The 27,048-nt window shown below is 43.4% G+C and overlaps 1 protein-coding gene across 10 annotated transcripts in view; it reads left to right on the plus strand.

The window, feature by feature from the left end:
* slc4a11 (solute carrier family 4 member 11) overlaps window positions 1–27,048 on the plus strand; it is a 212,498-nt gene that overhangs the window by 160,963 nt on the left and 24,487 nt on the right. For all 10 annotated transcript variants that reach the window (XM_048532852.2, XM_048532842.2, XM_059651624.1 and 7 more), the window contains 4 exons: window positions 11,007–11,132; window positions 15,478–15,591; window positions 19,502–19,634; window positions 26,509–26,582. In XM_048532852.2, the coding sequence (XP_048388809.2) occupies window positions 11,007–11,132; window positions 15,478–15,591; window positions 19,502–19,634; window positions 26,509–26,582 (447 nt within the window). The remainder of the gene's footprint in view (window positions 1–11,006; window positions 11,133–15,477; window positions 15,592–19,501; window positions 19,635–26,508; window positions 26,583–27,048) is intronic.

Here is a 27,048-nt window from a genome sequence, read left to right on the forward strand (position 1 = left end):
CCCACACTCCTGCAAAAATTCCAACCCCTGTTCTCAATTCCTTCACTCCGCCGCAACTGCTCCCAGGATGAGGCATTCCACTCCCATACATCCCAGATGTCCTCGTTCTTCAAGGACCGCAATGTTTTCTCTTTTCCACCCCCCCCCCCCCCAACAACAGTCGTCGAGAACGCCCTCGACTGTGTCTCCCGCAATTCATCCCTCACACCCTGTCCTAGTGATAGCTGTCAAAAGAAAATCCCCCTCGTCCTCTCTCACCACCCCACCAACCTCCGGATCCAATGCATTATCCTCCGACACTTCTGCCATCTATGATCCGACCCCAGCACCAAAGACATTTTTTCCAAACCCACCCTCGCCTGCTTTCCAGAGGGACCACTGTCTCCGTGACTCCCTTGTTCGCTCCACACTGCCCTCCAACCCCACCACACGCAGCACTTTCCCCTGCAACCGCAGGAAGTACTACACTTGCCCCCACCTCCCTCCTCCCTATCCCAGGCCCCAAGAATTTCCACATCAAGCAGATGTTCACCTACACATCTGCTAATGTGGTATACTGCATCCGCTGTACCCTTTGTGGCTTCCACTACATTGGGGAAACCAAGTGAAGGTTTGGGGACTGCTTTGCAGAACACCTCCGCTCGGTTCGCAACAAACAACTGCACCTCCCAGTCGCAAACCATTTCAACTCCCCCTCCCATTCCTGAGATGACATGTTCATCCTGGGCCTCCCCACAGTGCCACAATGATGCCACCTGTAGGTTGCAGGAGCAGCACCTCATATTCTGCTTTGGTACCATTTGGGCTGCAGGGCTCCCATGTGGATTTCACAAGCTTCAAAATCCACCCCCCCACCCACTGCATCCCAAAACGAGCCCAGCTCGTCCCTACCTCCCTAACCCGTTCTTCCTCTCACCTATCCCCTCCTCCCACCTCAAGCCGCACCCCCATTTCCTACCTACTAACCTCATCACGCCCCCTTGACCTGTCTGTCCTGCCGGGACTGACCTATCCCCTTCCTACCTCCCTCCTTACACTCATCTCTACAGGCTCCATCCCCAACCCTTTTTTAACTTGTCTGTCTCCTCTCCATCTATCTTCTCCCCTATCCATCTTTGATCCACCTCCCCCTCTCTCCCAATTTATTTCAGAACCCTCTCCCTATCCCCCTTTTTCAAATGAAGGGTTTAGGCCTGAAACGTCAGCTTTCATCCTTCTAGGATGCTGCTTGGCCTGCTCTGTTCATCCAGCTCTACATTTTTGTTACCTCTGATTTTCCAGCATCTGCTGTTCCCATTATCTCAGCTATAGGAGCAGCTTAGTCATGAAGCTTAATTCAAAATGAATTAAGTCATTCAGCCCATCAAGCCTGCTGTGCCATTTGATTGATTGGCTGATACATTTCTCCACCCCAATCCCCTGCCTTCTCCCTTGATCCCCTTAGCATTCAAAAACCTATCTATCTCACTCTTAACAACGTAGATCATTAGAATCCCTACAGTGTGGAAACGGGCCATTCAGCTCCAAGTCCACACTGTTGCTCTGAAGAGCATCCCACCTAGACCCAGTCCCCCACCCCTGATTTCCCCATGTCCAACCCACCTAACCTAAACATTCCCTGGAAACTATGGGCAATTTAGCATGGCTGATCCACCTACCCTGCACATCTTTGGACTGTGGGAGGAAACCCACGCAGGAATGGGGTGAATCTGCAGATTCCCCACACAAAGGTTGGAATTGAACCCGTGCCCCTGGTGTTGTGAGGCACTAGGGCTGACCACTGAGCCACCGTGCTGCCCTATGTCTCCATAGTCTTCTGTGGCAATGAGTTCCACAGATTAACCACCCTCTGGTTGAAGAAATGCTTTCTACTGTGTTCTAAAGTGCACTCAAGCTGTGCCCTGGGCCATGTTTCTTCTACTTGTGGAAACTTCTTCACTTCCACAATAACTTGAACCATCACCTGTTGTTGACTAATTTTCTCTAATGCCTTTCGTTTGGGGAAAATGCAACTCTAGTTTAACTCTAGTTCAACTTCTTCTGAAGCATGTTTCCACTTCGGTTGCTGTTTCGCCTGCCAATGTTCTGGTTAACTAGTAATCCTGATAGCCGTAAGAAAATGGTCTCCACGTGTGAAAACCCAGCAAAGTCTGAGCCCAGAAACACACTTTCTTGAGGTCATCTGTAAACTTTATCCATGCTAATCACTTCTAAATGTATTTCTTAACCGAATTTAGAATTTTGAAGTCCGAAGAGAGACAAGCGATGACTGACTGGCAGGCCTAAATTCATTGTTTAATTTGTATAGTTTCCCTCTTCCAAAATTGCATGTTGTCATAATAGTAAAACCAAAAGAACTGCCGATGCTGGAAATCAGAAACAAAAACAGAAATTGCTGGAAAACCAGGAAGTCTGGCATTGGCTGTGAAGGGAAATCCGTTAACATTTCAGGCCCAGTGACCCTTCTTCAGAACTGTTTATCCCCTGTCAGGATGAAAGTAGGCATTTTTGTGATTCGTTGCCTTGTTTACCTTGCTGATTACCATTGGCTTTAGCTTTTTCAAGTCCTTTTTATCCATGCTTTCAAATCACCTATCTGCTTGGATCAAGGAAATGCTGTTTGTCATAAAGCTAGGATATGCATTCTAGTAAATGACCAAAGTGGATCTGGTATTAACATCCCTAACATTATGTCCTGAGGAAGCCGAAATGTTAACGCTGATTATTTTCTCACAGATGCTGCTGAGCTTTTCCAGTGACTTCTGTTTTTGAGCCATTTGCTACTATTTCTGGAAATGAGTGAGGGCTGGTTGAGTTTCCAGCAGTGGTAGCTCTATGGGTAACACGTGCTTCTTTAGTTTACAAAAAAAAAGACTTCCTCAGCCCTACTCCATTTGCAGCCTTTTCTCCAATTTGTTTCTTTTGATGTTGTTTGTTGCTGAGTTCTCCATTTCTCTGACCCTGGTCTTTTATGCATCCCAACCACACCTCCCTTATATTTTGTCTCAACTTACAATCACTAGCCTGAGTCATTTTGAGAATTCTTGGCTTTTGTAAAATTTCTCCACATCATCACTACTTCTTTCTTAGCTGCTTAACTAAATTCTCACTTGCCTACTTGTCTGCAATGTTTCCCTCTGTAAAATGCCTTGCAACATTTTTCTGCATTCTCATTGCTAAAACATAGTAACTTTTATCATGCCCTTTAATGGAATGAAGTGTCCAAAGGAGCAGTATAGAACTGTTTGATAGTGATACAAGCTGAGATACAAGGGCAGATGGTAACCAGCTTAGTCAGTGAGGGTATGTGTTAGAGTTCCCTAAAGGAGGAAAACAATGATGAGGAAGATGGAGGAAGGACATACCTGACCCTAGAGTGTAGGCAACCGAGGCTGTGGCCACCAATAGTGGAGTGGTTTTTCTTTTTAAATTGAGGCTGTTCAAGAGGCCAGAATTGGAGAACAGTTGTCTTTTAATGTGCAAGGCTGGAGAGTTGAGATAGAGGAAGTTGTGGGTTAAACTCTGCACGTTGCTTGGTGAGAAGCCAGTGTATAGCAGCAAGTAGAAAGTAGGTGGGTGAGCAACACTTGATGTGAGCTAAAACTTGGGGACAGACTGTGGAAGAAGTTTTTTAAGTTTACGGAGGGTTGAACGTGAGGGACCAGGAATAAATTTGAGTAGTGATCTGGAAGTTGCAAAGAGTTTTGGTGGAGAGCTGAGACTGGATCTGAAGTTAGGCATTGTTCTGAAAATGATGATCTGAGTGATAAGCTCATCTCTGGTTCAAAAGTGACCCCAAGTTTGTGAGCTGACTTGTTTAGTTGCAGACTGTTGCCACGCAGAGGGAAGGAGTTGAGTTTGAGGTGGATGGGAAGGCTGAAACCAATGTTGAATAGGAGGAAGTTTCTGCTCCCTCACTACCAGAAGCCTGATTAGTAGTGTATTACTTTTTAGTGACAGTGCGGGATCGGAGAGGGGTGTGGGTGAGATGGAACTGAGTGTCTTCAGCACTGGTGTGAAAACCTTCAGAAGATGTGGATAAGATGCAAGAAGGGTGAAGGGTGAAGGATAGAGCATACATAATGAAGTAAACATGCAGCAGAAAGCAAAGCGAATAGGGTAGACGGATTAGCATGGAAAACCAGAGGCGAGCGGTTGCCATCAACTGCATAATATTTGGAGAACCTTTTTTGATGCCATGAAAAGCAAGTCCAAAACAATGGAGAGGAAAAACTTAGCATTGCTAATGTCACACAATTTTAAGAGCTGTTTTGATGCTGAAGCAGTGACGAAAATCCGATTGGAATTCTGAGAAATGTGGGCATGGATTCAGGAAGGCTGGAGAGGGGAGGAAGGTTGAAGATGGGGTAGAAGGTTGCAGGAAATGGCCTTGTCAAATGTGCTGTACCGTTCAATATGATCATAGCTGTTCTTGAACTTCAGTTCTACTTGCCTGCCTGCTCCCCACTTGTCTTGATTCCCTGAGGGACCAAAATCCTGTCTCAGCCTCAAATATATTCAGCAGTGAAACACACACAATCCTGTGGAATCCGAGTTTGTGAGATGAGTGAATTTCTCTTCATCTCCGTCCCAAGTGAGTGGCCTCTTCACCAGACACTCTGCCCCATGTGGTCAAGGTTCCTGACAAGGTGGAATATTAAATCAACTCTGCAAAACCTTTTAGCATTTTCTGCTCCAATGAGATCACTACTGTCTCCTAAATTCCAGAGAAGATGGATGCAGCCCTCCCATTATAGGCCAGCCCCCTCCTCCCAGGGACTAGTCAAATGAGCCTTCACTATATTGGGTCCAACAGAAGTATATCCTTGAATGCAGAGACCAAAGCTGCATAAAATATTCCAAAAGAAGCCTCACCAAAGACATTGCACAGTTGTAGCAAGACTTCCGTAGTTCCAAACCGCTTGGAATAAAGGCCAATGTAAACTTTGTTTTTCCAAATACTTGTTGTAATTGCATGCTAATCTTCTTGTGCGAGTACTCCCAAGTGTAGCTGTATGCCAACATTTACAAATTTCAAGTTTTTAAATATAGTCTTAAAATTATTTATCCACTTTTTTTATAAAAAAAAGTGAATAACCTCACACTTTGCAACATAATCATGTAACACTCCACCTCCTGTTTTGTTGCATACTCGCTTAACCTGTCTGCATCTCTTTGCAGCTTTTTTTGTCTCTTCCTCCAAAGCTCTTAGTCCTTGCATTATGTTTTTGCATCATCTACTATCCAAACAAAGTTACATGGGAACAGGAGTAGGCTATTCAGTCCCTTGAGCCTGTTCCATCATTCAATGAAATCGTGGCTGACCTGTGGCCTAACTCTGGATACCTGCGTTTGACCCATATTCTGATCACAGATTTAAAGTTGGCAACGGATTCCAGATCAGTTGTTGTTTTAGGAAGAAAGTTATGTAGAAGTGCTTCCTTTTTATCTCTCCTTAACAGCCTGGTCCTAATTCTGAGTATGCAGCATGTTTCCAGAATCCCCATCAGTGGAAATAGTTGATCTTTAACAGCAGGAAAAGACACTGCAGGTGAATGTATTGATGTTGGGCTCAGGAGTAGGAGGTTGGAGGAACAAAGTGCCCGTTTAGAGTTGTAGAGTAATAAGGCATAGAAACAGGCCCTTCGGCCCAAACTGGTTCATACTGACCATGGTGCCCACTCAGCTGGTTCCAATTGCCTCAATTTGTTCCATATCCCTCAAAACCCTTCCTCATCACATCCCATAAATGTTGCTGTTGTACCTATCTCGACAACGTTCTCCGGCAGCCCGTTCCAGAAACGCACTGCTCTCTGTGTGAAGAAGTTGCCCCTCGGGTCCTCCTTAAATCTTTTTCCCCTCTCGCATTAAACCTCTGGTTTTCAATACCCCCATCCCTGGGAAAAATGTATTGCCTCCAAGATATGCTTGATGGCCTGAATGGCCTATTCCTGATGATTTTCCTAATCCTGATAATGATCTCCAGAGATAATGGGAACTGCTGAAGCTAGGGAATCCAAGATAACAAAGTGTGGGGCTGGATGAACACAGCAGGCCGAGCAGCATCTCGGGAGCACAAAAGCTGATGTTTTGGCCCTAGATATCTCTGAAGGGTCTAGGCCCGAAACGTCAGCTTTTGTGCTCCTGAGATGCTGCTTGGCCTGCTGTGTTCATTCAACCTCACACTTTATCAATGATCTGAGTGTCTGGCCCTTCTGCAAGTTAGGTTGAATCAGGTGTGGTTACCCACCCTTCTGTATTTGGAAGCTGTTTGTCTTTGTTGCTTCATCAACATCATTTGTAGTTTCAAACGAGCATGCTCTCTGGATGTGCTCTGTCCAAGCTAGTCTTTTTTTTTTAAACACCAGAGTGGGCCATGAGGATTCCTCAGGTTTGTAGAAGTCCAGGAGTCAACTGCTGTGCACAATTACGTTGCTTTAATTTGGCCTGGCTGATTTTTTTTTTGTCATCTTTTGATCACACTTTGCTCGCTGGGATTCAGCGTTCTTGGCAAAGACGTTTGGGTTACCCCACGCTGCACACAGCAAGTGAAATATAAAAGGCTTTATTAAATGGAGCCTATTATTCTTTTTTTCTACAGGATACTTGTTTTTGAAGAACATTTCTCTTTTGAGGGTGGAGGGTGGTGGAAAAGCACTGCCTGCACACAGCCAAGGCTGAAATCAGTTTGCTGTCTGAGATTTATTGATGCTGAAATGTCAGAGCATCAAATTGTGCAAGAAACAAAATAAACATATCGCTCCCCACTCCAGTTCAGAAAAGACTGTTGTAAAAAATTTTAAGGTGTTTCGGAGATAGTAGGAACTGCAGATGCTGGAGAATCTGAGATAACAAGGTGTAGAGCTGGATGACCAAGCAGTATCAGAAGCAGGAAAGCTGATGTTTCGGGCCTAGACTGAAGAAGGGTCGAGGCCTGAAATGTCAGCTTTCCTGCTTCTCTGATGCTTGGCCTGCTGTGTTCATCCAGCTGTGTACACCTTTTTTGTTGCCTTACATTTTTAAGGTGCCTGTTTTCCCTGTGCTGCAGGATTCACTATGTTGCCTCTGAGCCCCATTCTAGGGGTGAGCTCCAAGCTGGGCTGATGATGTTTTCTCAGTCCAGCGTTGCAAGAGATGTTTGTGTCTGGCACGTTTTTTTTTGTTGTCGGGACAATCTTTGCCGGATGTCCACCTTTTTAAAGATGTGTGAGGATCTTGCAAAGCTGGCACAAATCTTCTTCCAACTGCTAATCTAAATCTTAATGTTAAATGGGTGACCATTTGGAAAGCTTGACTTTCTGAGCAACAAGAAGTAGGTATTGCATTATGAGAGAGCAAGTTACAGTCGAGTAAAATTAGATATAGTCACGACGTTAAAAACTAAGTAATTCTGCATTGCTGAAGTGGGTGCTAGGTCTAACATACACGTTTACAGACTACAGTCTCTCTCCAAATTAACTAGCTCCATCCCGAGTCAGTCATACGTATACTAGTGGGCGGGTCTCAATTGCTGGCAGCTAACCCCTTCATGACATAGAACATAGAACGTTACAGCACAGTACAGGCCCTTTGGCCCTCAATGTTGTGCCGACCTGTCCTACCGATCTCAAGCCCATCTAACCTACACTATTCCATGTACGTCCATATGCTTATCCAATGACGACTTAAATGTACTTAAAGTTGGCGAATCTACTACCATTGCAGGCAAAGCGTTCCATTCCCTTACTACTCTCTGAGTAAAGAAACTACCTCTGACATCTGTCCTATATCTTTCACCCCTCAATTTAACGCTATGCCCCCTCGTGCTCGCCGTCACCACCCTAGGAATAAGGCTCTCCCTATCCACCCTATCTAACCCTCTGATTATTTTATGTTTCAATTAAGTCACCTCTCAACCGTCTTCTCTCTAATGAAAACAGCCTCAAGTCCCTCAGCCTTTCCTTGTAAGACCTTCCCTCCATACCAGGCAACGTCCGAGTAAATCTCCTCTGCACCCTTTCCAAAGCTTCCACATCCTAATCATCTTGACAATCCTCTTCTCACTGCAGGGTGCACAGGCAATGGCCTAGTGGTATTACCATTTGCCAATTTTACCCAGAGTGCGAATTAATGTCCTGGGGACCCACATTTGAATGCCACCATTGAATTCAATAGATATCTGGCATTGAAAGTCTAATAATGGCCATGAAACTATATTATCAATTAGTTGTTTATTCTTGTCCATATCCTTTTAAGGAAGGAATTGCTGACCTCATGTAGTCTGGCTTACATATGACACCAGACTCTCGGTTATATGGGATGACTCTTTGCCCTGAAGGCAATTAAGAATGCACAGTATATGTCGATCTGGCTAGTGATACTCACGTCCTGTGAATGAATAGGGGGGAAAAAAGAAATTCCAGAGATGTTACCTACGACATAAGACCATTAACCCCCTAGCATTGTCTTGCATTCTTCTGGACAAACATCACCCCTCATCTATCATCCAAATCAGGTTAACTGGCCATTTATCTCAGTTTTTGAAGGACCTTGTTGACCACATTATCAGCTTCACTTATTGGCCAAAGAAAACATGATTTATTGAAATCCTAAACCATAAAGTGAATTTCTTTAGGAATTTTAGAGCACCTGAAAAATGTTGCGTGAATCAGAAGGTTTTTATTTCTTCCTGTCATAACTACCTGACAATCTAAATCTGCTGGTCTTACTCACCATGCTAATGTTGCCTCCCTCCTCCACCTCCCTGGGAGGTCCATTCCAGCTATTTATACAGCAACCGTGAGGTGTCCCAATCCATGTCTTGGGCTCCTGTCTCCTGAACATAATTCAGTCACGTTCCTGAGCTCAGCGATCATTGATCTTGCATCCCGTTATTTCTGTGAGCCCCCTTCCAAAAAGCAAGGGGAAGCCCAGGAACATTAGGACCAGTTCTGACCTTGGCATCATGAGGAAATGGGCCAGAATCTTCTGGCGACTGGTGTCCCACAGTGGGATCCATGAGCTGAATTCTATTTTGCCTCACGCTTCAACTCAATTTGTTTTGCCGCAAGTTACTGAAGAGGTCACCCATCCGTTGCCATGCTGTCATACACAAACAAAAGGAACCCTTGCAGGCCATTCAGCGCTTGCTATCTCTGTGTAGTAAAGGCCCAGCTGGCTTCAGTTCCTAACCGAATGTGGGTTAGAGATTATGAGAAAGCAGGAAGATTTACCATCAGAGATAATGGGAACTGCAGATGCTGGACAATCCGAGATAACAAAGTGTGGGGCTGGATGAACACAGCAGGCCAAGCAGCATCTTAGCATGAAAGCTGAAGTTTTGGGCCTAGACTCTCCATCAGATTCTGAATCTGATGAAGAGACTAGGCCCAAAACGTCAGCTTTTGTGCTCCGAAGATGTTGCTTGGCCTGCTGTGTTCATCCAGCTCCACACTTCGTTTATCTGATTGCAAATGTTAGATAACAATAGTAACATTAGACAAGGTGTAAAAAGTCTGGAAGTAAAATTTGGGAAGAATGTGCACTTTTTCTTGTCACCTCTTTGGGCTGTATAAATTGAGTAAGGCGAAGAATAAAACCCTGCCCTCCTAGTAAAAAAATGTTAGCTCCAGCTTTCCCATTCTGCGGGGAGTTTAATCTTAACACGGCAAGTTTTGGAGTTCTTGTGTTTGAAGCCAACATCAGAATGGAGCAAACTGGGCAGCAATTTGTGATGATTCACAAAACAATTCACCATAAGTTGCTCAGTGATTTGTCCCTAATAATGGTCAGTGCATCAAACTCATTTGTTATTGTCCCATTGAGTACTGAGCTATTGTTACTATGGAGAAGGCCATAAAAATTACAGGGAAATTAATATATCACAAATCTTAATTAGGTAGCCAAACAGCCTAGAAATTGTTTGTTTGTATTATTTATGGTGGCATTAATGCATGTGCTAAATTACTTGTAACAACATTAAATAAAAAAGGAAGAAGTTATAAATCTGAAACCTGAGAAGAAATGCTGGAAATCATTTGGTGTGTCACCTTTTGCAGAGAAATCTATTAGATCATGATCTTTTTACCACATGTTGAATGATTCAATAACTTCCGATTTCTATTTTGGCTGTATTGATGCACGTTTCAAAAATAAGTCAAAGAATTTCAAAAAAATTATGTTTCAAAGCACTTGCTTTTATTTTTTCTGTTTTGTTTTTGGATGTCATTGCCCTGATGGTTTCAAGACGATTGCTAAGATCTTCTATCCTAAGGGATATCAGGAATTAGAAATTGGACAAGGCCATTTGACTGGCTGTTTTCAACCAACTCCAGTACTAAGACAGAGCTAATTCGATAGTGCTCTCCACTCCACTTCCCTTTTTGTCTTGCACAACCTCCAACTCCTGTATCCGTCATCTTGTTTACCCCATCCCCACCCAAATTTGCCACCTTTTTACTTCTAGCACCATTGATGCTCTAAGTTAAGGGATTTGCTCCTGAAAATGCTATACCTCTCCCTTTTTTTTTAATTTTTAAAGATGCTCCTTGTTTACATCTCCCGGCACAACAGTGCAGCTCCAGGGCAAAACCTTTTTGTGCGGTTGTACTTCCGAGCAAGCACTTTCTTGGGATTTTTTTTTTTCTTAAGCTGATAAGGTGCTATCTAAATGCCAATTGTTTATTCCCCTCTCTTTCTGTACTGAGCCATGCGCCAAATTTAAAAAAAAAACCACATTTGACAAAAAAATGCAGAGGTTTCTGTTGAGTTGTTCTTGATACCTTTGTCTAACATTTTCTCATTTTAATGTTGAGAATAAGCTTGGACCTTGGGATTTACTGGTCCAGTGACACTTTTTTAAAATATTAAACCACTTCCAACCTTTTTGGAGAGCTGGACCCTAATATGATTGAGTTTGAGAGATGCCGACTTTATTTTAATGATGTGTTGGGTTTTGAATGCGTCGGTGTTGCCTTGTTTGGAAACATCTGTGTTCAGGCCTGCCCTTTTTGTTTCTTCTACCACAGGTATCATTGGTAAGAATAAATCCATCAGGAAGTACATCACCACCATCCTGTTTCTATACTGCATCTGCTTACTGCCAACAATAGCATTTGGTTCTTTGAATGCTGAGAATACCAGAGGGTCAATTGGTAAGATATTAAGTCTACATTAGTTCAACACATGCTCTCACCTTCCTTAGGTGCATGGTTGGAGTTGGGTCATCAAGCCTGTAATTACCATTCAATGGAAGAGGGCAGAGATCAGAAATCTGTCTCAGATTTTGCCCAGTAACTGTCAATAGTGATCAATCTCTGTTTTAAGATAAACAATGCCATGATCTGTTGCCATCTTGAAGACGGTTCCAAACTTCCAACACTCCTTTTGTATGAACCAATATTCCTTAATTTGATAAAACAAAGATCTACGGATGCTGGAAGTCTGAAACAACAAACAGAAATTGCTGCAGAAACTCAGTAGGTCTGGCAGCATCTGTGGAGAGAAAGTAGATTTCATGTTTAAGTGCAGGGACCCTTCTGAACTGAGTTTTCTATCTTGTTTTCCTAATTTGATCCCAAAAAGCCTGGCTTACTTTTTTTCCTTTTGACTAGTCCGAGACTCCAGACTAGCAGAACTAGATTTAACCAATTTACTCTAAATCTTTCCCTTTTGTACTTTTTGAAAGTTTTCATCAGTTCACCTCACGTTCTTCTAAATCCCAAGAAATACTACCCTGATTTGTGAAATCTCTCCTCCCAGTTTAATGCTTGGAGTTCTGGTATTGTTCTCTTAGTTCTACAGTGAGTTTCCTCCAACTCAATCATGGTATATTGCCCCAAATTGCTGACAATACTCAGGTTTTATTTGATCAGGATCTGGATGAATTGTGACTTCTGCCTTGGGGTATTCTAGTCGTGTAGGTATAAAAGACAGCATTCTGTTAGCTCTATCGTAATGTTCTAACAACTGTGTACCTGGATCACAAACCATTCAGAAATTCAAATTGATTGCAGTGTAAATGCTGCAGAGCTGTTTCTGGTTGAAAGGTATATGCAAGATGACCTGAAGATAACATTGCTTGATGTCCAGCCTGCAAATTGTATTCAGAATTTCATAATTGGCAACATTCCAGAGTTTTAATGGCCTGAGAATGTTGCACCTAGAGTAGCAGAAGGATGAATAAAAGGATATATTTTGCAAAGCCTTCTTGGGATGTGGAGTCGGACTCTGGAATTGGTGGTTCCTTGAGGAGTGCAGTGTGCACCAAAATGAGGTGGCATGTTGGCTCAGTGCTCAGCACTGCTGTCTCGTGGCACGAGGAGTCTGGGTTCTGTTCCAGTGTCAGATGACTGTGTGTGGAGTTTGCACATTGTTCCCACGTCTGCATGGGTTTCTCCTGGCTGCTTTGGTTTCCTCCCACAGACAAAAGACATGCAGGTTAGGTTAACTTAGCATAGCCAATCCACTATAGTGTCCAGGGATGTGTAGGCTAGGTGAGTTAGCTATGAGAAATGCAGGGTGATAAGGTACGGGGTGAGTCTAGGTAGGCTGCTGTTCGGAGCATTGGTGTGGACTCAATGGGCTGAAAGGCTTGCTTCCACAATGTAAGAATTTTGGTTCTATGGAGGCATGTTTCATGCTCGTGCTGGACATAAGCCACATTTCATCTTGTTGTTATGCCAGATTTCTCCCTTTTTCAGACTAATGTCCTTTTACATAGAGTATTGATCAGTTGAGCTGGTCGGTTTGTCAGTCTTGGCCAGCACTTACAATGTTATTTTATTTTAGAACATAAAGTACAGCACAGTACAGGCCCTTCGGCCCACGATGTTGTGCCGTGGAAGAATCCTAATCCAAAAATAAAATAACCTAACCTACATTCCCCTCAATTCACTGCTGTCCATGTGCATGTCCCGCAGTCGCTTAAATGTCACTAATGACTCCGCCTCCGCCTCCACAACTACCACTGGCAAACTATTCCATGCGCTCACAATTCTCTCTGGGTGAAGAACCTCCCTCTGACGTCTCCTCTATCCTTCCACCTCACACCTTTAAAACTATGACCCCTCGTAGTCAATCCTGCCCTGGGGAAAAGTCTCTGACTATCGACTCTATCCATGCCTCTCATTACCTTGTACACCTCGATCAGGTCACCTCTCTTCCTCCTTTTTCCTCCAGAGAGAGAAGTCCGAGCTCAATCAACGTCTCCGCGTAAGATAAGCCCTCCAGTCCAGGCAGCATCCTGGTAAACCTCCTTTGCATCCTCTCCAAAGCCTCCACATTTTCCTATTATAGGGCGATCAGAACTGGACACAGTATTCCAAGTGTGGTCTCACCAGGGTTTTGTAGAGCTGCAGCATAACCTCACGGCTCTTAAACTCAATCCCCTGGCTAATGAAAGCCAAAACACCATATACTTTCTTAACCTTATGTACTTGGGTGCCAACTTTGAGACATCATGGCATTGTTTTGTTTGCCACTTCCATCCCATGTTGACCTAGATGCGTCATTGCTCATTTTGTCTGCTGTGTAAAGCTGACATCGACCAGACTTCAAGCTGTGATGTCTTTTTGGCTGGCGGAGGGTGTAAGGAATGAGAATTCCTTTTTTGAGTCTTGTCCTTCACGCTCATTGTGCCTCACTTCACGAGAGCATGAGGAGTGCAAATGCAACCAAATGGTGATAGATGGCAATGGGTGGTTAGGCTGCCATGCCAAAGGATCTCCGATCTCCGATCTCTCGTAGAGGAAGAGGTTTGACCAATAGCTGTTTTGTTGTCAGTTGGACATCGTGAGCAGCGGATATATTCAAAAGGCAATAACTTTTGGTGGCAATCATTAACCAGGCTAATACTTATTTCCAGTCACTCAATCTCGAGTCAACGGCATTTGCCACTCTCAACGTGGTCTCCTCTACACTGGGGCGATTAAAATGCAGACCGCTTTGCAAAATATAGATGTCCTGCCCGCGAAAGTGACTGAACTTCCTGTGGTTTGGCACTTCAACACCGCCATATTCCCTGACTACCATCTGTCTTGGCCTTGCTGCAATGGTCCAGCATGAGCTGGAAGAACAAAATCTCATTTTCTGATTGGGAACGCCTACAGTCTTCAGGTTTGAATTTCGAGTTCAGTAATTTTTTTTGGGCCTGAGCCATACCTTCCATGTCCTTTGCACATCCTATGCTCCCTTTATGGGTTGCTTTCAGCATAGCCAATCCATATTCATCTGCATGCAGTCCCCAATATCAGCTTTTCTTTCTCCCCTGGCTCACCATTATCTATCTCTGTCACACTCTTTTTTTTCTCTTTTTCATCTTCCCAACTAGCGTTTCTCTTCCCTTTCTCCGGGTCCTATTTCTACCTATTGTTCAGGCCTTTGCTGTTTCTCCTCCCCCCGCCCCTTCACCACCAACACCACTTGACGAAACACACACTGTCTTCAGCATATATACCATCTTCTCCAAGCCACAATTGGTGCTGAAGAAGGGTCACTAGAACGGAAATGCTTTCTGTCCACAGATGCTGCCAGGCCTGCTGTGTTTCTCCAGCAATTTCAGGCTTTGTTGCAGATTCCCTGCATCTGCACTTATTTATTTGCTATTGCCAGTGTTTGACAGCCTTGCAAGTGGTCGTGGGCCGTTGCTGCAATCTGTATGGTGATGGCTACAGACAGTGCAGTTAAGGAGGAGATTATGGTTCAGTGATAATGCAGCAACATTGGTTGTGGTTATAGGCTCCTAAATTACCTCCCAGATTCATAACGGATCGAAGTTCGGATTTAGGTTCTTCACTGTGCTTTAAAAGTAACAGGTCAAGTTAAAGGGCTGGATCTCTTGCCAATCAGGAAGCCAACTCGTTGCCTGCTGTGCTTTCCACTGGGATCATTCAGTGGGAACTTGGTGTCCTGCTGTGCCTGCAGCTGCCAGTCAATCTGAGATTTGCATTCACTATGGGTTGCATCTTCATTTTGGAGCTTTTACTTGCTCGTGACATGGCAACTCCGAGATCTAGGAGCAATGGGATATAAGATACCTCTTTATTGGCTTTTTTTTGGGACCAGAAAGGACAGGGTGGTGGCTTTCAGCAAAAAACCCACATCTGTGCTCCCGATCATTCCCAGGTTGGGGCAGATCGAGGCCACTGCCCCAATTTTCTCCCCCCACCCCCCCCAAAAAGAACCCCTGGCTGACAGACTACTCACTTTCATCATCAATTCCTTTAAAGGTCTCAGTTGGTGCTGGAGACGAAGGCTTTTCCACTGAGAACTCATGTCCTGTGGTGATAGGATACCAGGTTCTCCCCCATTAGCATAGACTCTTGCCATCTTCCCCATTGATTTTCAGCACAGGAAGATTCTGTCCCTTGTCTCCCATGAAGCCGGTGGGGTCGGGGGGGGAGATAATTCTCACTTGTCAATGCAAAGCAAGCTGGAGTTGAAACCTATCTACAATCCCGACTGCGAGTGCCTACTCTAACCCTGTCTGTTATTTTGCAGATGTACAGAAAACCATCCTTGCCCAGTGCATTGGTGGAGTGGTGTATGCTGTCTTTGCTGGCCAACCAATGGGTATAGTTTTAACAACTGCACCCCTTGCCTTGTATATTCATGGTATGTTGTATCCTGTTATTGATTTAAGACAGTATAAATTTGCTTTTATTAATTTAAAAAAATCATCTTTTCAAAGACCTCATCCGTGCATATTGGAGTGAATCAGGAGAAGTCTCGCCCCACAATGGTCTAACTCCAGTAGATGCACAGAATGGGATAAAACTATGGCTTCTGTTACAATTAAGCTGTTGCCACCATTGGGCCTCTGGTCCACCATTGATGTTCTGCCAAATTTTTACACTAATCCTAAGGTCTATCTAACCTTCACCACTACCTTTGTACTAACATCTATATGCCTATCTAATAGCTACTCAAATGCCCCTCATGAGGCCAACTCCACTACCGTCTTTGGCAATGCATTCCACACCTCTACCACTCCTGAGTAAAGAACCTACCTCCTGACGTCTATATCTATATCTATATCTATATCTACCTCCGCTCACTTTACAACTATGTCTCCTCGTGATAGTTACCTCCACCCAAGGGGCAAAGTCTCTGGCTGTGTACTCTGTACCTCTGATCGTTTTGTACACCACCTACATCAAGTCATCTCTTATCCTTCGTTCTAAAGAGAAAAGCCCTGGTTCTCTCAGCCTTTCCTCGTAAGACCTTCCCTCCATTCCAGGCAACATCCTGGTAAATCTCCTCTGCACCTTTTTTCCAACGCTTTCACATCTTTCCTGTTTGGGGGGGGTGGGGAGCGGTGACTGTGGTATCATTGCCCACACAGTACTAAATCTGGTAGCCTGGACTTTGGCCAAGAACTGCTGTGAAGAAGAGCCTGTTATTCATGTCTTTTACTGAAGGATGGGTATTTCAAAGATGTTGAAAGGAAATGCTTGCTGAGTCTTAGGATGGTTCAGGTGGACTGACCTAAAGTTTAGTTGAAGAGGTAGGTTTTAATACAGGAGGTATTCTTTGCTTAGACTACGTCTTATGGTCTATGTACAGCACAGAAACAGACCCTTCGGTCCAAATTGTTCATGCCCACCGGATATTCAATATAAATCTAATCCCATTTCCCAGCATTAGGCCCATATCCTTCTAAACCCTTCCTGTTCATATACCCATCCAGATGCCTTCTAAATTTTGTAATTATGCCAGCCTCCACCACTTCCTTCAGCTCATTCCACACCTGCATTACTGTCTGCATGAAAATGTCACCCTTCAGGTCCCTTTTAAATCTCTCCCCTCTCTCCATAAACCTATGCCCCCTAGTTTTTGACCACCTCCTCACCCACTGAAAACTCCTTGTTTTTTTTTTACTCTGTCCATGCTCCTCATGATTTTACAAACCTCTATAAGGTCACTCCTCAGCCTGTAATGCGCCAGAGAAAATAGCCCCAGCCTATTAAGCCTCCCCCTGTAGTTCAAATCCTCCAATGCTGGCAACATCCTCGTAAAGTTTTTCTGAACCCTTTCAAGTTTCACAGCGTCTTCCCTACAGCAGGGAGACCGGAACAGGAGCAGAAATTAGACCAATTACCTCATGAAGTCTGCCTTGCCCTTCAGTCACAGCTGATAAGTTTCTCAACTCGTGCTTTCTCCTGGTAACCGTTTAATGGTCTTACTCCAGCAGATGCACAGAATGGGATAAAACTATGGCTTCTGCTAGAGTAAGCTGTTGGTGCCACCATTGGGCCTTTGGTCCACCATTGATGTTCTGCCAAATTTTTACCCTAATCCTAAAATCTAGCTACCTTTTATACTATCATCCATATGCTTATCTAATAGATACTCAAATGCCCCTAATGACTTTGGTCTTCTAGCCTTAGTCTGTTGTGAATTATTTTACTCTTCACCAGAATTTACTTGACAACAAGAACCTATCTATCTCTATTTTAAATGTACTGAATGACATGGCCTTCACCACCTTCTGTGGCAGTGAATTCCATAGAATCACCCCTCTCTCTCTGGCTGAAGGCATTTCTCCTTACCTCTGTTCTAAAAGGGTTTTCCATTTACTCTAAAGCTGTGCCCTTGGATCCTAGTCTCTCCTGCTCATGGAAACATTTCCCCAATGTCCACTCTGTCCAGGCCTTCGAGTGTTGTAAGTTTTTTTTTCAATTAGATTCTACCCCCCCCCCCCCCCCCACCACCACCACATCCTTCTAAATTCCTTCAAGTATAGACCCAGCGCCCTCCAACGATCCTCATCTATTCAGCCTTTCACTCTTTTTGGATCATTCTCATGAACCTCCTGTGCTCAGAGGTCAGTACATCCTGCCTGAGGTTTGGAGCCCAAAACTGCACACAATACTCCAAATGTGGTCTTACCAGAGCCTTAAAGCCTCAGAAGTACATCCCTGCTTTTATATTCTACTCCTCTTGAAATAAATGCCAACATTGTACTTGCTTTCCTAACTAGCAACTCAACCTGCAAATTAACCTTAGGAGAATCCTGGACTCTAACTCCCAAGTCCCTTCGCATCTTAGATGTCTGATTTTTCTCTTAATTTAGAAAATAGTCCATGCTTTTGTTGTTCTTACCAAAGTGCATGACCTCTCACTTTCTAATGTTGTATTCCACTTCTTTGCTTGCTGTCCTAGCCTGTCTAGATCCTTCTGCAGTCTCCCTGCATTCTCAATGCTACCTGTCCCTCCACCTATTTTTTGTATCATCTACAGACTTCACCAGAATGCCCTCAGTTCCTTCATCTAGATCATTAATGCGTAAGCTGAATAGTTGTGGTCCCAACACCTGACACTTAACAAGCTTGACTGGTACCCTCCTGAAACAGATGCTTTTATCCCCACTCTCTGCCTGCCTGGCAGAAAACAATCTTCTGTATAGAACATAGAACATTACAGCACAGTACAGGCCCTTCGGCCCTCGATGTTGTGCCGACCTGTCATACCGATCTGAAGCTCATCTAACCTACACTATTCCATGTACATCCATATGCTTGTCCAATGACGACTTAAATGTACCTAAAGTTGGCCAATCTACTACCGTTGCAGGCAAAGCGTTCCATTCCCTTACTACTCTGAGTAAAGAAACCACCTCTGACATCTGTCCTATATCTTTCACCCCTCAATTTAAAGCTATGCCCCCTTGTGCTCGCCGTCACCATCCTAGGAAAAAGGCTCTCCCAGTCCACCGTATCTAACCCTCTGATTATTTTATATGTCTCAATTAAGTCACCTCTCAACCTTCTTCTCTCTAATGAAAACAGCCTCAAGTCCCTCAGCCTTTCCTTGTAAGACCTTCCCTCCATACCAGGCAACATCCTAGTAAATCTCCTCTGCACCCTTTCCAAAGCTTCCACATCTGTGCTAGCACCTTGGGCCCTTATCTTACTCGACAGCTTCGTGTACGGAACCTTGTCAAGGGGCCTTCTGGAAGTCCAAGTCAGTAACTCTCATTGGCTGTCCTTTTGTCTGAACTTGTTACCACCTCAAAAGAATTCTAACAGATTTGTCAGACGTGACCTCCATTTTATGAAGCTATGCTGACTTTGCCCTTTGTTTTCAAAATAGAGCAAAAAAAGGTTTCTTAAGTGGTATCAATATAGCAGGAGGTACTGTGACCTCAATTCTGGTGGAGTAAAATAATTCACAACAGGCCAAGGTTGGAAGACCAAAGTCAAAGCTAATATTCGTCCTGAAAGGATTGGGATGTTTATTATCTCAATTCATTCAACACAAAATCCAACCAACCTAAAACTTTTCTAATTCTGGCAGAAGAAACAATTGATTTGATTTGAGGAATCCAATTATTTCAAAAGTTCCCATTTCCTTATGGGTTTGCCACACTGTTTTTTAATTTTTAAACAACTGGTGCCTGATGTGTTTCTGTAATTGCCATCGGAAATTGACAGGACGAAGTCACCTATTCGATACCTGTGTTCCTGCCTATCTTGAAGTTGCTTTGTCCTCTGGTGATCAAATGTTCTTTATCCCCATGCAGTAATCCAGGGTATCTGCGATGACTACAATCTGAATTTCTTTGCGTTCTACGCTTGTGTTGGCTTGTGGAATTGTTTCTTCTGTATCATCTACGGTCTTGCTAATTTAAGTTTGTTGAAGAAGCTTTTCAAAAGGTAAGCCATGAAAGAAGAACTTGCTGGTGATTTATTAACTCAATTGTGGCCACTTGTGGCATTCCATCCATCTCAGAAGATGTCGATTAGCAGGGGATCCATTCTCTGGTCTGAAGGAGCCCTTGGAGGGTTTCATGTTTGTTCTTCAGTTCTGAGCAACAGAATGTTTCTGGCTACTGTCTCTCCATAGGTGCCTAGAACAGCTGCTGGTGGGATTGCACCTCAAACCACTCATGGTACGTCTACCATAGAGTTAATCGGCTTTGTTAGCTGATTTAATCCAGGTAATGTTAACAGAATATACAATAAAGTCAGATCAATTCTAGCAAATTGACCCAGTGACTTTGGAGGAACAGAAGCAGTGTGTCCATGACATGATGACCATGATGACTTTATGGCAGCTGATGATGGAGCCAAAAACCACTATATCTGTTCCTTTTTGTTACGTATATCAATGCGCTGTTGGCTTCACGGGCTGTTGACCTAGCCTCATAAGTTGATATCAGTGAAAGGAATCATAGGCTTTTAATGGGTCAGAAGATCCATGTTTCTCGCCTATTGGAGAGTGAGTCGCCCATTGAGGCCTGTCGATACTCCAGCCCCTCACCAGCAGGGTTGACTCTTAAGTGCTCTCTGAAGTGACTGAGCGAGCCTCATCGCCATTTTATCAAACCCTGCATTGCAGTGGCACCAAGAAGGTCATCCCATCGTCACTTCAAGCACAGCTAGAGATGGGCAGTAAATACAGGCCTTCCCTGCATCCTGACAGTCAACAGTAAGGGTGAAAAAAGCGGAGCTGACCATTTGAGTGTCAACACAGAACTAAAATGCTGAGTATTCCTTTGTAGCTGAGTGACAACAAATCCAATATTAAACATGTCCTTCGCTTTTAAGCTTGGATTTTGTTCTGGTAATTTTGAATAACACAGCAATTGTTAATCATTCTAACTGATGAATCTTAAAGTTACAACTGGTTTATTAAAGATCTAACTCCTTTGGACACTCTCTTCAGGGGATGTCTAGTCTGTTGGACTGATGCAAGAATACTGTACCAGCGACAAGGCAGATTTCTAATTTAGCCAATTGTCATGTTCAGTTAAGTTGTTTGAAACTGTTGTTTATAGCTTAATTCTAGTCCTCAAGAGTTATCAGAATTTTACAGCTCAAATGAATCTGATTACTTGACAATTTATTTTCTTCTTTGTCAAGTATTTAATCAGCTCCCTTCTGAAAGTTACTCTTGGAATCTGATCAGAGACAGAGATTTTCCCGATCTTCATAAGCTTTTATTTTTGAAAAAAAAATTTGCCGAGCTGATTTTTGCGAGTTGTCTTAGTTCTGTATCCTTCAACCCAGCCACAAAATGTTCTCCTCATTTACACTACTCTTCAGAAATTCTTCATACCTCAGCTCAAACCTTCTGGAAGCTTTCTTTGGTGTAACCGCTACAATCTTAGTTTCTCTAGCCACTGGAACAGAGAATTTCAAAGCACAACAAGGCTGCCCAGCTCCTTTAAACCTGCTGTCTACCATTGCTGAGATTGTGGACGATTTTATTATAAACCGTGAAATCACAGTGGGTCAGTTGCAAGAGACCCGCCTGCAATTTTGTGTAACGTTGTTCTTTTGAGATGGCTTAGGGAAGCCTGTTTGTAACCTGATTTTTTTTTTAAAACAAATGTGCTCTGTCGTCAAGAAATCCCAAATGAAATCAGTAAAGCTTGAAATCAGTTTTTGCTTTTAAGTGTCTCTCTTGTCTCAGTTTGTTCCCATTTTGCCAAGACCTGATCTTGTTTAAAGTATTGCCATTGGTGCTGGCCCACTAATATTACTGCTGGACTGTTAATTCGGAGACACTGGTAATATTCTGGATTCGAGTCCTGCCATGGCAAGTGTTGGAAATTGAATTCAATTGAATTTCAGTTCACTAGTGTCCTTCAGGGAAGGAAACTGCTGTCCTTGCTTGGTCTGGCCTACATGTGACTCCAGACCCACAGCAATGTGGTTGGCTTTTAACTACCCTCTGGGATGGGCATAAATGCTGGTCTGTCCGCTGTCAACCTCATCCTGTGAATGAACTTAAAAAAAAAAATCATGATCTTACCAGGCATTGGGCTTCTCTCTCATTAGAGAGAGACCACTCCTTTATTTTTATTCATTAATAGGATGAGTGTGTCACTGACCAGGCAGTATATTTTGCCCAGAGGGCCGTTGAGAGTCAACCACATTGCAGTGGGTCTGGAGTTTTGTGTAGGCCAGGCCAGATAAGGATAGCAATTTTCTTACCTCAAGGACATTAGTGAACTAGATGGGTTTTTCCTGACAATAATAAGATTTTGAAATCTAGACATGTTATTGATTTTCAAATTCCACAATCTGTCATGGTAAGATTCACATCCAGATCCCCAGAACATTACTTGGGTCTCTGGATTAACAGTGCAGCGATTAATACCACTAGGCCGTCACCTTTCCTTGGTGGGTGAGGGGAGAGGTTGAGTAGGAGTGCTCTTAATGGTAACCTCCAGCCAGTGAGTGAATTGAACCCACGCTGCTGGCATCACTGTCTGTCTCAAACCAGCCATTCAACAAACTGAGCTATCCAACCCCCATGATCATCTATTGTAAAAGGCATTGCAAATGTTGGAGTATAAGAGTAGGGAAATCTAACTGCAACTGTGCAAGGTGCTAGTGAGATCACATCTGGAGCACTGAACATTTTTGGTCTCCTTGTTCGAGGAAAGATATCATTTTAATTGGAGTCAGTTCCAAGAAAGTTCACTAGGATGATCTTTGGCACAAAGGGATTGTCTTATGAGCAAAGGTTAAACAGGTTGGGATTTGTTTAAGTTTAGAGGAATGAGAGGGTGATCTCATTGAAACTTACAGGATTTGTAAGGGGTTTGACAAGGTAAATGCAGAAAGGATGTTTGCTCTCATGGGAGAAGCTAGGACCAGATATATAGTTTGTGTAAAGGGGCACCAATTTAAGACTGAAATAAGGATTTATTTCTTTCCCTCTGAGGATTGACTGTCTTTGGAAATCTTCTTGCCACAGAGTCCTGTGTATGTTTAAGGCTGGGAAAGAATCTTGATCAACTGGACAATCAAGGATTATGGGGAAGAAGGCAGGAAAGTGGATGTGAAGAATGTTGGATCAGCCACAATCCTATTGAATGGTGGAGCAGGTTCGATGGGCCATGCTGCCTACTCCTGTTTCTGATTCTATTTCTAATGGTCTCATGGGTCTGAAATACTCGGCAGACTGGATATCCGGGCATCAGCAATCTTGTGCAGGTGGCCATGGTGTTGTAGCCTGAAGCTGATGTTCCTAAGACCAGTGATATCAGAGTGGACAGGGTAGTTACTTGCAATAATAATCTTTTTGCTCTTCTCAATGAGGAAGCTGCAGGAGGACAATATAGAGGTGGTTTTAAACCCACCAACAAATTAATAAACAGCTGACTGGGATTCAGTAAAACATTAAATCACTAAGGTGATGAATTCTTTGCAAATGACTGGACTTGTGAAGGATTCATAAATCCATGAACTGTTATACTTGGGGGCATGGGTGGAAGTTTTATGGATCCTGCTGTAACAAGAGCCATCAGTTATCACTATTTACACTTAGGGCAAAATTAGAGTTGATGTGATTAGATTTTAACTGGGCAGTTATAACCCTTCCAGCTTTGTGAATGCACAAATTTTGTGAATACAAAAACGTGCATCTGCAAAAATATGACATTCCTATCACAGGAAATGGAGGTTCTTAAGTGCTATTTTGCATGTGAGTGAGGACCGTAGCATTGAGATGTCCCTTGATCTACTTTCCATGCTTCCTGTCAGTTACAAACTTAGCTGAAAGGTACGAGACAGAGGGTTTTGGTGGAGGGTTGCTTTTCGGACTAGAGGCCTGTGACCAGAAGTGTGCCACAATGATCGGTGCTGGGTTCACTGCTTTTTTTTTTTGTCATTTTGTATAAATGAGTTAGATAGGAATATAGGAAGTGATGGTTTGTAAGTTTGCAGATGACACAAATAGTTTAATGGACAGCAAAAAAGGTTACCTCTGAGTACAATAGGACCTTGGTCAGATAAACAAATGGGCCAAGGAGTAGCAGATGGAGATTAATTTAGATAAATGTGAGGTGCTGCGTTTTGGAAAGTCAAATCAGCAGGACTTACACACTTAATGCTAAGGTCCTGTGGACTGTTGCTGAACGAAGAGACCTAGGAGTGCTGTTTCATAGTTCCTTGAAAGCAGAGTTACAGGTAGACCGGGTCATGAAGAAGGCATTTGGCATGCTTGCTTCAGTTGGTCAGTGCTTTTGGGTAAAGGGGTTGAAGTCATGTTGTGGCTGTGCTGTACAGTACATTAGTTTGGCTACTTTTGGAATACTGTGTTCAACTGCTTTAGGAAGGATGTTGTGAAACTTGAAAGGATTCAGAAAAGATTTACAAGGATGTTGCCAGGGTTGGAGGGTTTGAGCATAGGGAGATGCTGAATAGGCTGGGACTATTGACCTGGATGTTCGAAGGCTGAGGGGTGACCTTTTTAGAGGTTTATAAAATCCTGTGGGGCATGGATAGGGTGAATAGCCAGGTCTTTTCCCCAAAAGTAGGGGAGCCCAAAACTAGATTTAATGTGACGGGAAAAAGATTTAAAAGGGAACATTTTTCATGCAGAGGGTGGTGTGTGTATGGAATGAGCTGCTCGAGGAATTGGTAGAGGCTGGCATAATTACACCATGTAAAAGACACCTGGATGGGTATATGAATTGGAGGGATATGGGTCAAATGCTGGCAAATGGGACTAGAATAATGGTAGAATATCTGGTGAGCATGGACAAGTTGGACCAAAGGGTCTGCTTCTGTGCTGTACATCTGACTTTCATCTTTAAAGATGGGAAGAATATTCTGACAAAGAGGCAGAACAGTCCAGTTTTATCCACATTAAAACTTCCTCATGGTGCCTGCTTCTTCATATGAGACTAAGATGTGCAGCTGATAGTTGTTGCCTTGCCATGGGGGTAGGTGCTGTGTGTAGTCTTCAATCAGTGTAGCCATCCATTGCTGAATCTTATCTGCTGGACCAGCCTCTTTATCAGGGTGACTCCCCTTTCTTGAAGGACTGCACTGCAGTTTGGATCGATCTCTCTCTCTGCTTGATTTGCCATGAACTATCTTAAAAGAGCTCCTTTTGACTTTTATGAGAAACAGTGGTTCTCATCCTTTCCTCACTGGAGAGAATGTCAGCCAATTGAACTTTTTTTTTCAACTGACATTTGACTTGTACTTCAGTACGGGCGACAAAATTCCTGGAGGAACCTCTTAAGTAATATTTACTCCTTAGCAATGTCTGCTTCGAGCCACAATTTTCCACTTTCCCTCTGATCAGCACTTGCTTTTTTTAAAAAAAAATTACACTCTCTGGTTTCGTCATGCTTAGATGTTCTTTCACAGGGAGATCTTTGCCAACTGATGACTTGCGCAGAGCTCTGACTTTGTGCTCAAACTTTTCAATTGTTCAGTGAGGTCTCATCACCAGCTTCCACAGGTTTGACTAAGCTGGAGAGGCAAGTCCAGGATACCTGAGGGGATTAGAGGGTGCAGATTGGCTAAGTGTGGAGGGCCAATAATCAGTGGAACAGTTTTAAGATGAGGAAAAGGAGGTTTGGTGCAGAGTTGAGGACAAATGTTCTTCTTCCCCACCCCCCCCCCCCCCCCCCCCCCCCCCCCCCCCCCCCAGAGTTGTGGATATCTGGAACACCTAGTTTAAAAAAGTATTAGAAGCAGGCACCCTCAAGATTTTTAAGATCTATTTAAATGAGCATTTTAAAATGCCATAGCACCCAGGGCTATGGATAGAATGCTGGAAAATGCAGTTGGAAGAGAGAGATGTTTGACGACCGATTATTGACAAGATAGGCTGAAGGGCCCCTACCCATGCTGTAATACGTCAGACTCTGTCTATGACCTGACTTTGATCTCAACCGTTTTATTAGATTTTCAGTTGGGAATGGCTGACTACTTCAACACAACTGGAATTTGGGTTATTACATTTGACTCCTTATTCAAAGGCAAATCTCCTGTAGTCTTGACAATTCCTAAAAATGACAAGATTGTAACTTGGGCCTAGCCAATGACTTTCTTCTGGTGTAACATATCTTCTAATATTTTGTACACTAAGATATTTACAATGCCAAGAATCATATCTCTTTATCATTTTTTTTGTGGTTACCTGCTGTCTGTGTGAAGTTTGCATGTTCTCCCTGTGCCTGAGTGGGTTTCCTCCAGGTGCTCTGGTTTCCTCACAGTCTAAAGGTGTGCAGGTTAGGTGGATTGGCCATGCTAAATCGTTTGTGGTGTTTCAGGGATGTGTAGCTTAGGTGGATTATAAGGGGATGGGTCTGGTTGGGATGCTCCAAGGGTCAGTGTCAACTAATTGGGCTGAAGGCCCTGTTTCCACACTCTGTAGGGGAGGGATTTTGCCTCGTTGCTCATACATCATTAAAATTGTACCAATTTTAGTTTCTTATCTCTATCTACATTGCCTTCTAAAATGCATGCATTTACAGTAAAGTTTAACGTGTCAATGTATCTTGCTCATTTTACCAATCTGTTCTTCTTAAGCTTGCTGTGGTCATGCTGACTACTTCCAAGTTTTGTGTCATCTCAAACTTTGTATTCAATTCTTCTGCGATACTGCTCATTCAACAACACTGGGTATTTGTTCACATTTGATAGTTATCTGGATGTTCTTTATGAACCTTCTTGGGCTCACTCTCTGAATTGTGCGTTACCAGAAATGTGAGCATGCCTAGTGTTTTTAGATTTTTCAGCTAACCGTGATCTACCTCCCCCATGTCTTTCACAGATCAACTGATGAGATCCTGGCAGTTTTCATATCCATTGCTTTTGTGGTGGATGCGTGTAAAGGACTGGCCAAAAGTAAGTCCGTAAGAAGGAAATTGGTTGGTTGTCTATTTTTCTCTGCCTCCACTTCTTCTCTCTGCCTGGTTTCTTTTCTCCTTCACCTACCACTGACTGTGTTTCAAACTCCAAACACAAGCCAGGAGGAAGAGTCTACCCATCCTGTTTTTACTTCCATATCTAACAGCACACAAATGGCCCATTCTGCTATTGTCAGAACTTTATTCAAGTGATCCCAATCCACTCTTTGTTCCTGAAGTCTTTGTCAGCTCACCCCCTCTACAACTAATGATGAATTCTTTTTGCAATTGAATTGAATGTTACCATCCTTTCCAGGTGGCGCTAGCCTAATATGACCATGTAACTAATCGTCGATTGTTACAAAAACCCCTCTGGTTAACACTTGTCCATTTTAGGGAAGGAACTCTGTCAGTCCTCATCCGTTCTGGTCTGTGTGTGACAGCACACGCTGACATCTGTACTC

The sequence above is a fragment of the Stegostoma tigrinum genome, chromosome 1, assembly GCF_030684315.1.
Source record: "Stegostoma tigrinum isolate sSteTig4 chromosome 1, sSteTig4.hap1, whole genome shotgun sequence".
NCBI lineage: Eukaryota > Metazoa > Chordata > Chondrichthyes > Orectolobiformes > Stegostomatidae > Stegostoma > Stegostoma tigrinum.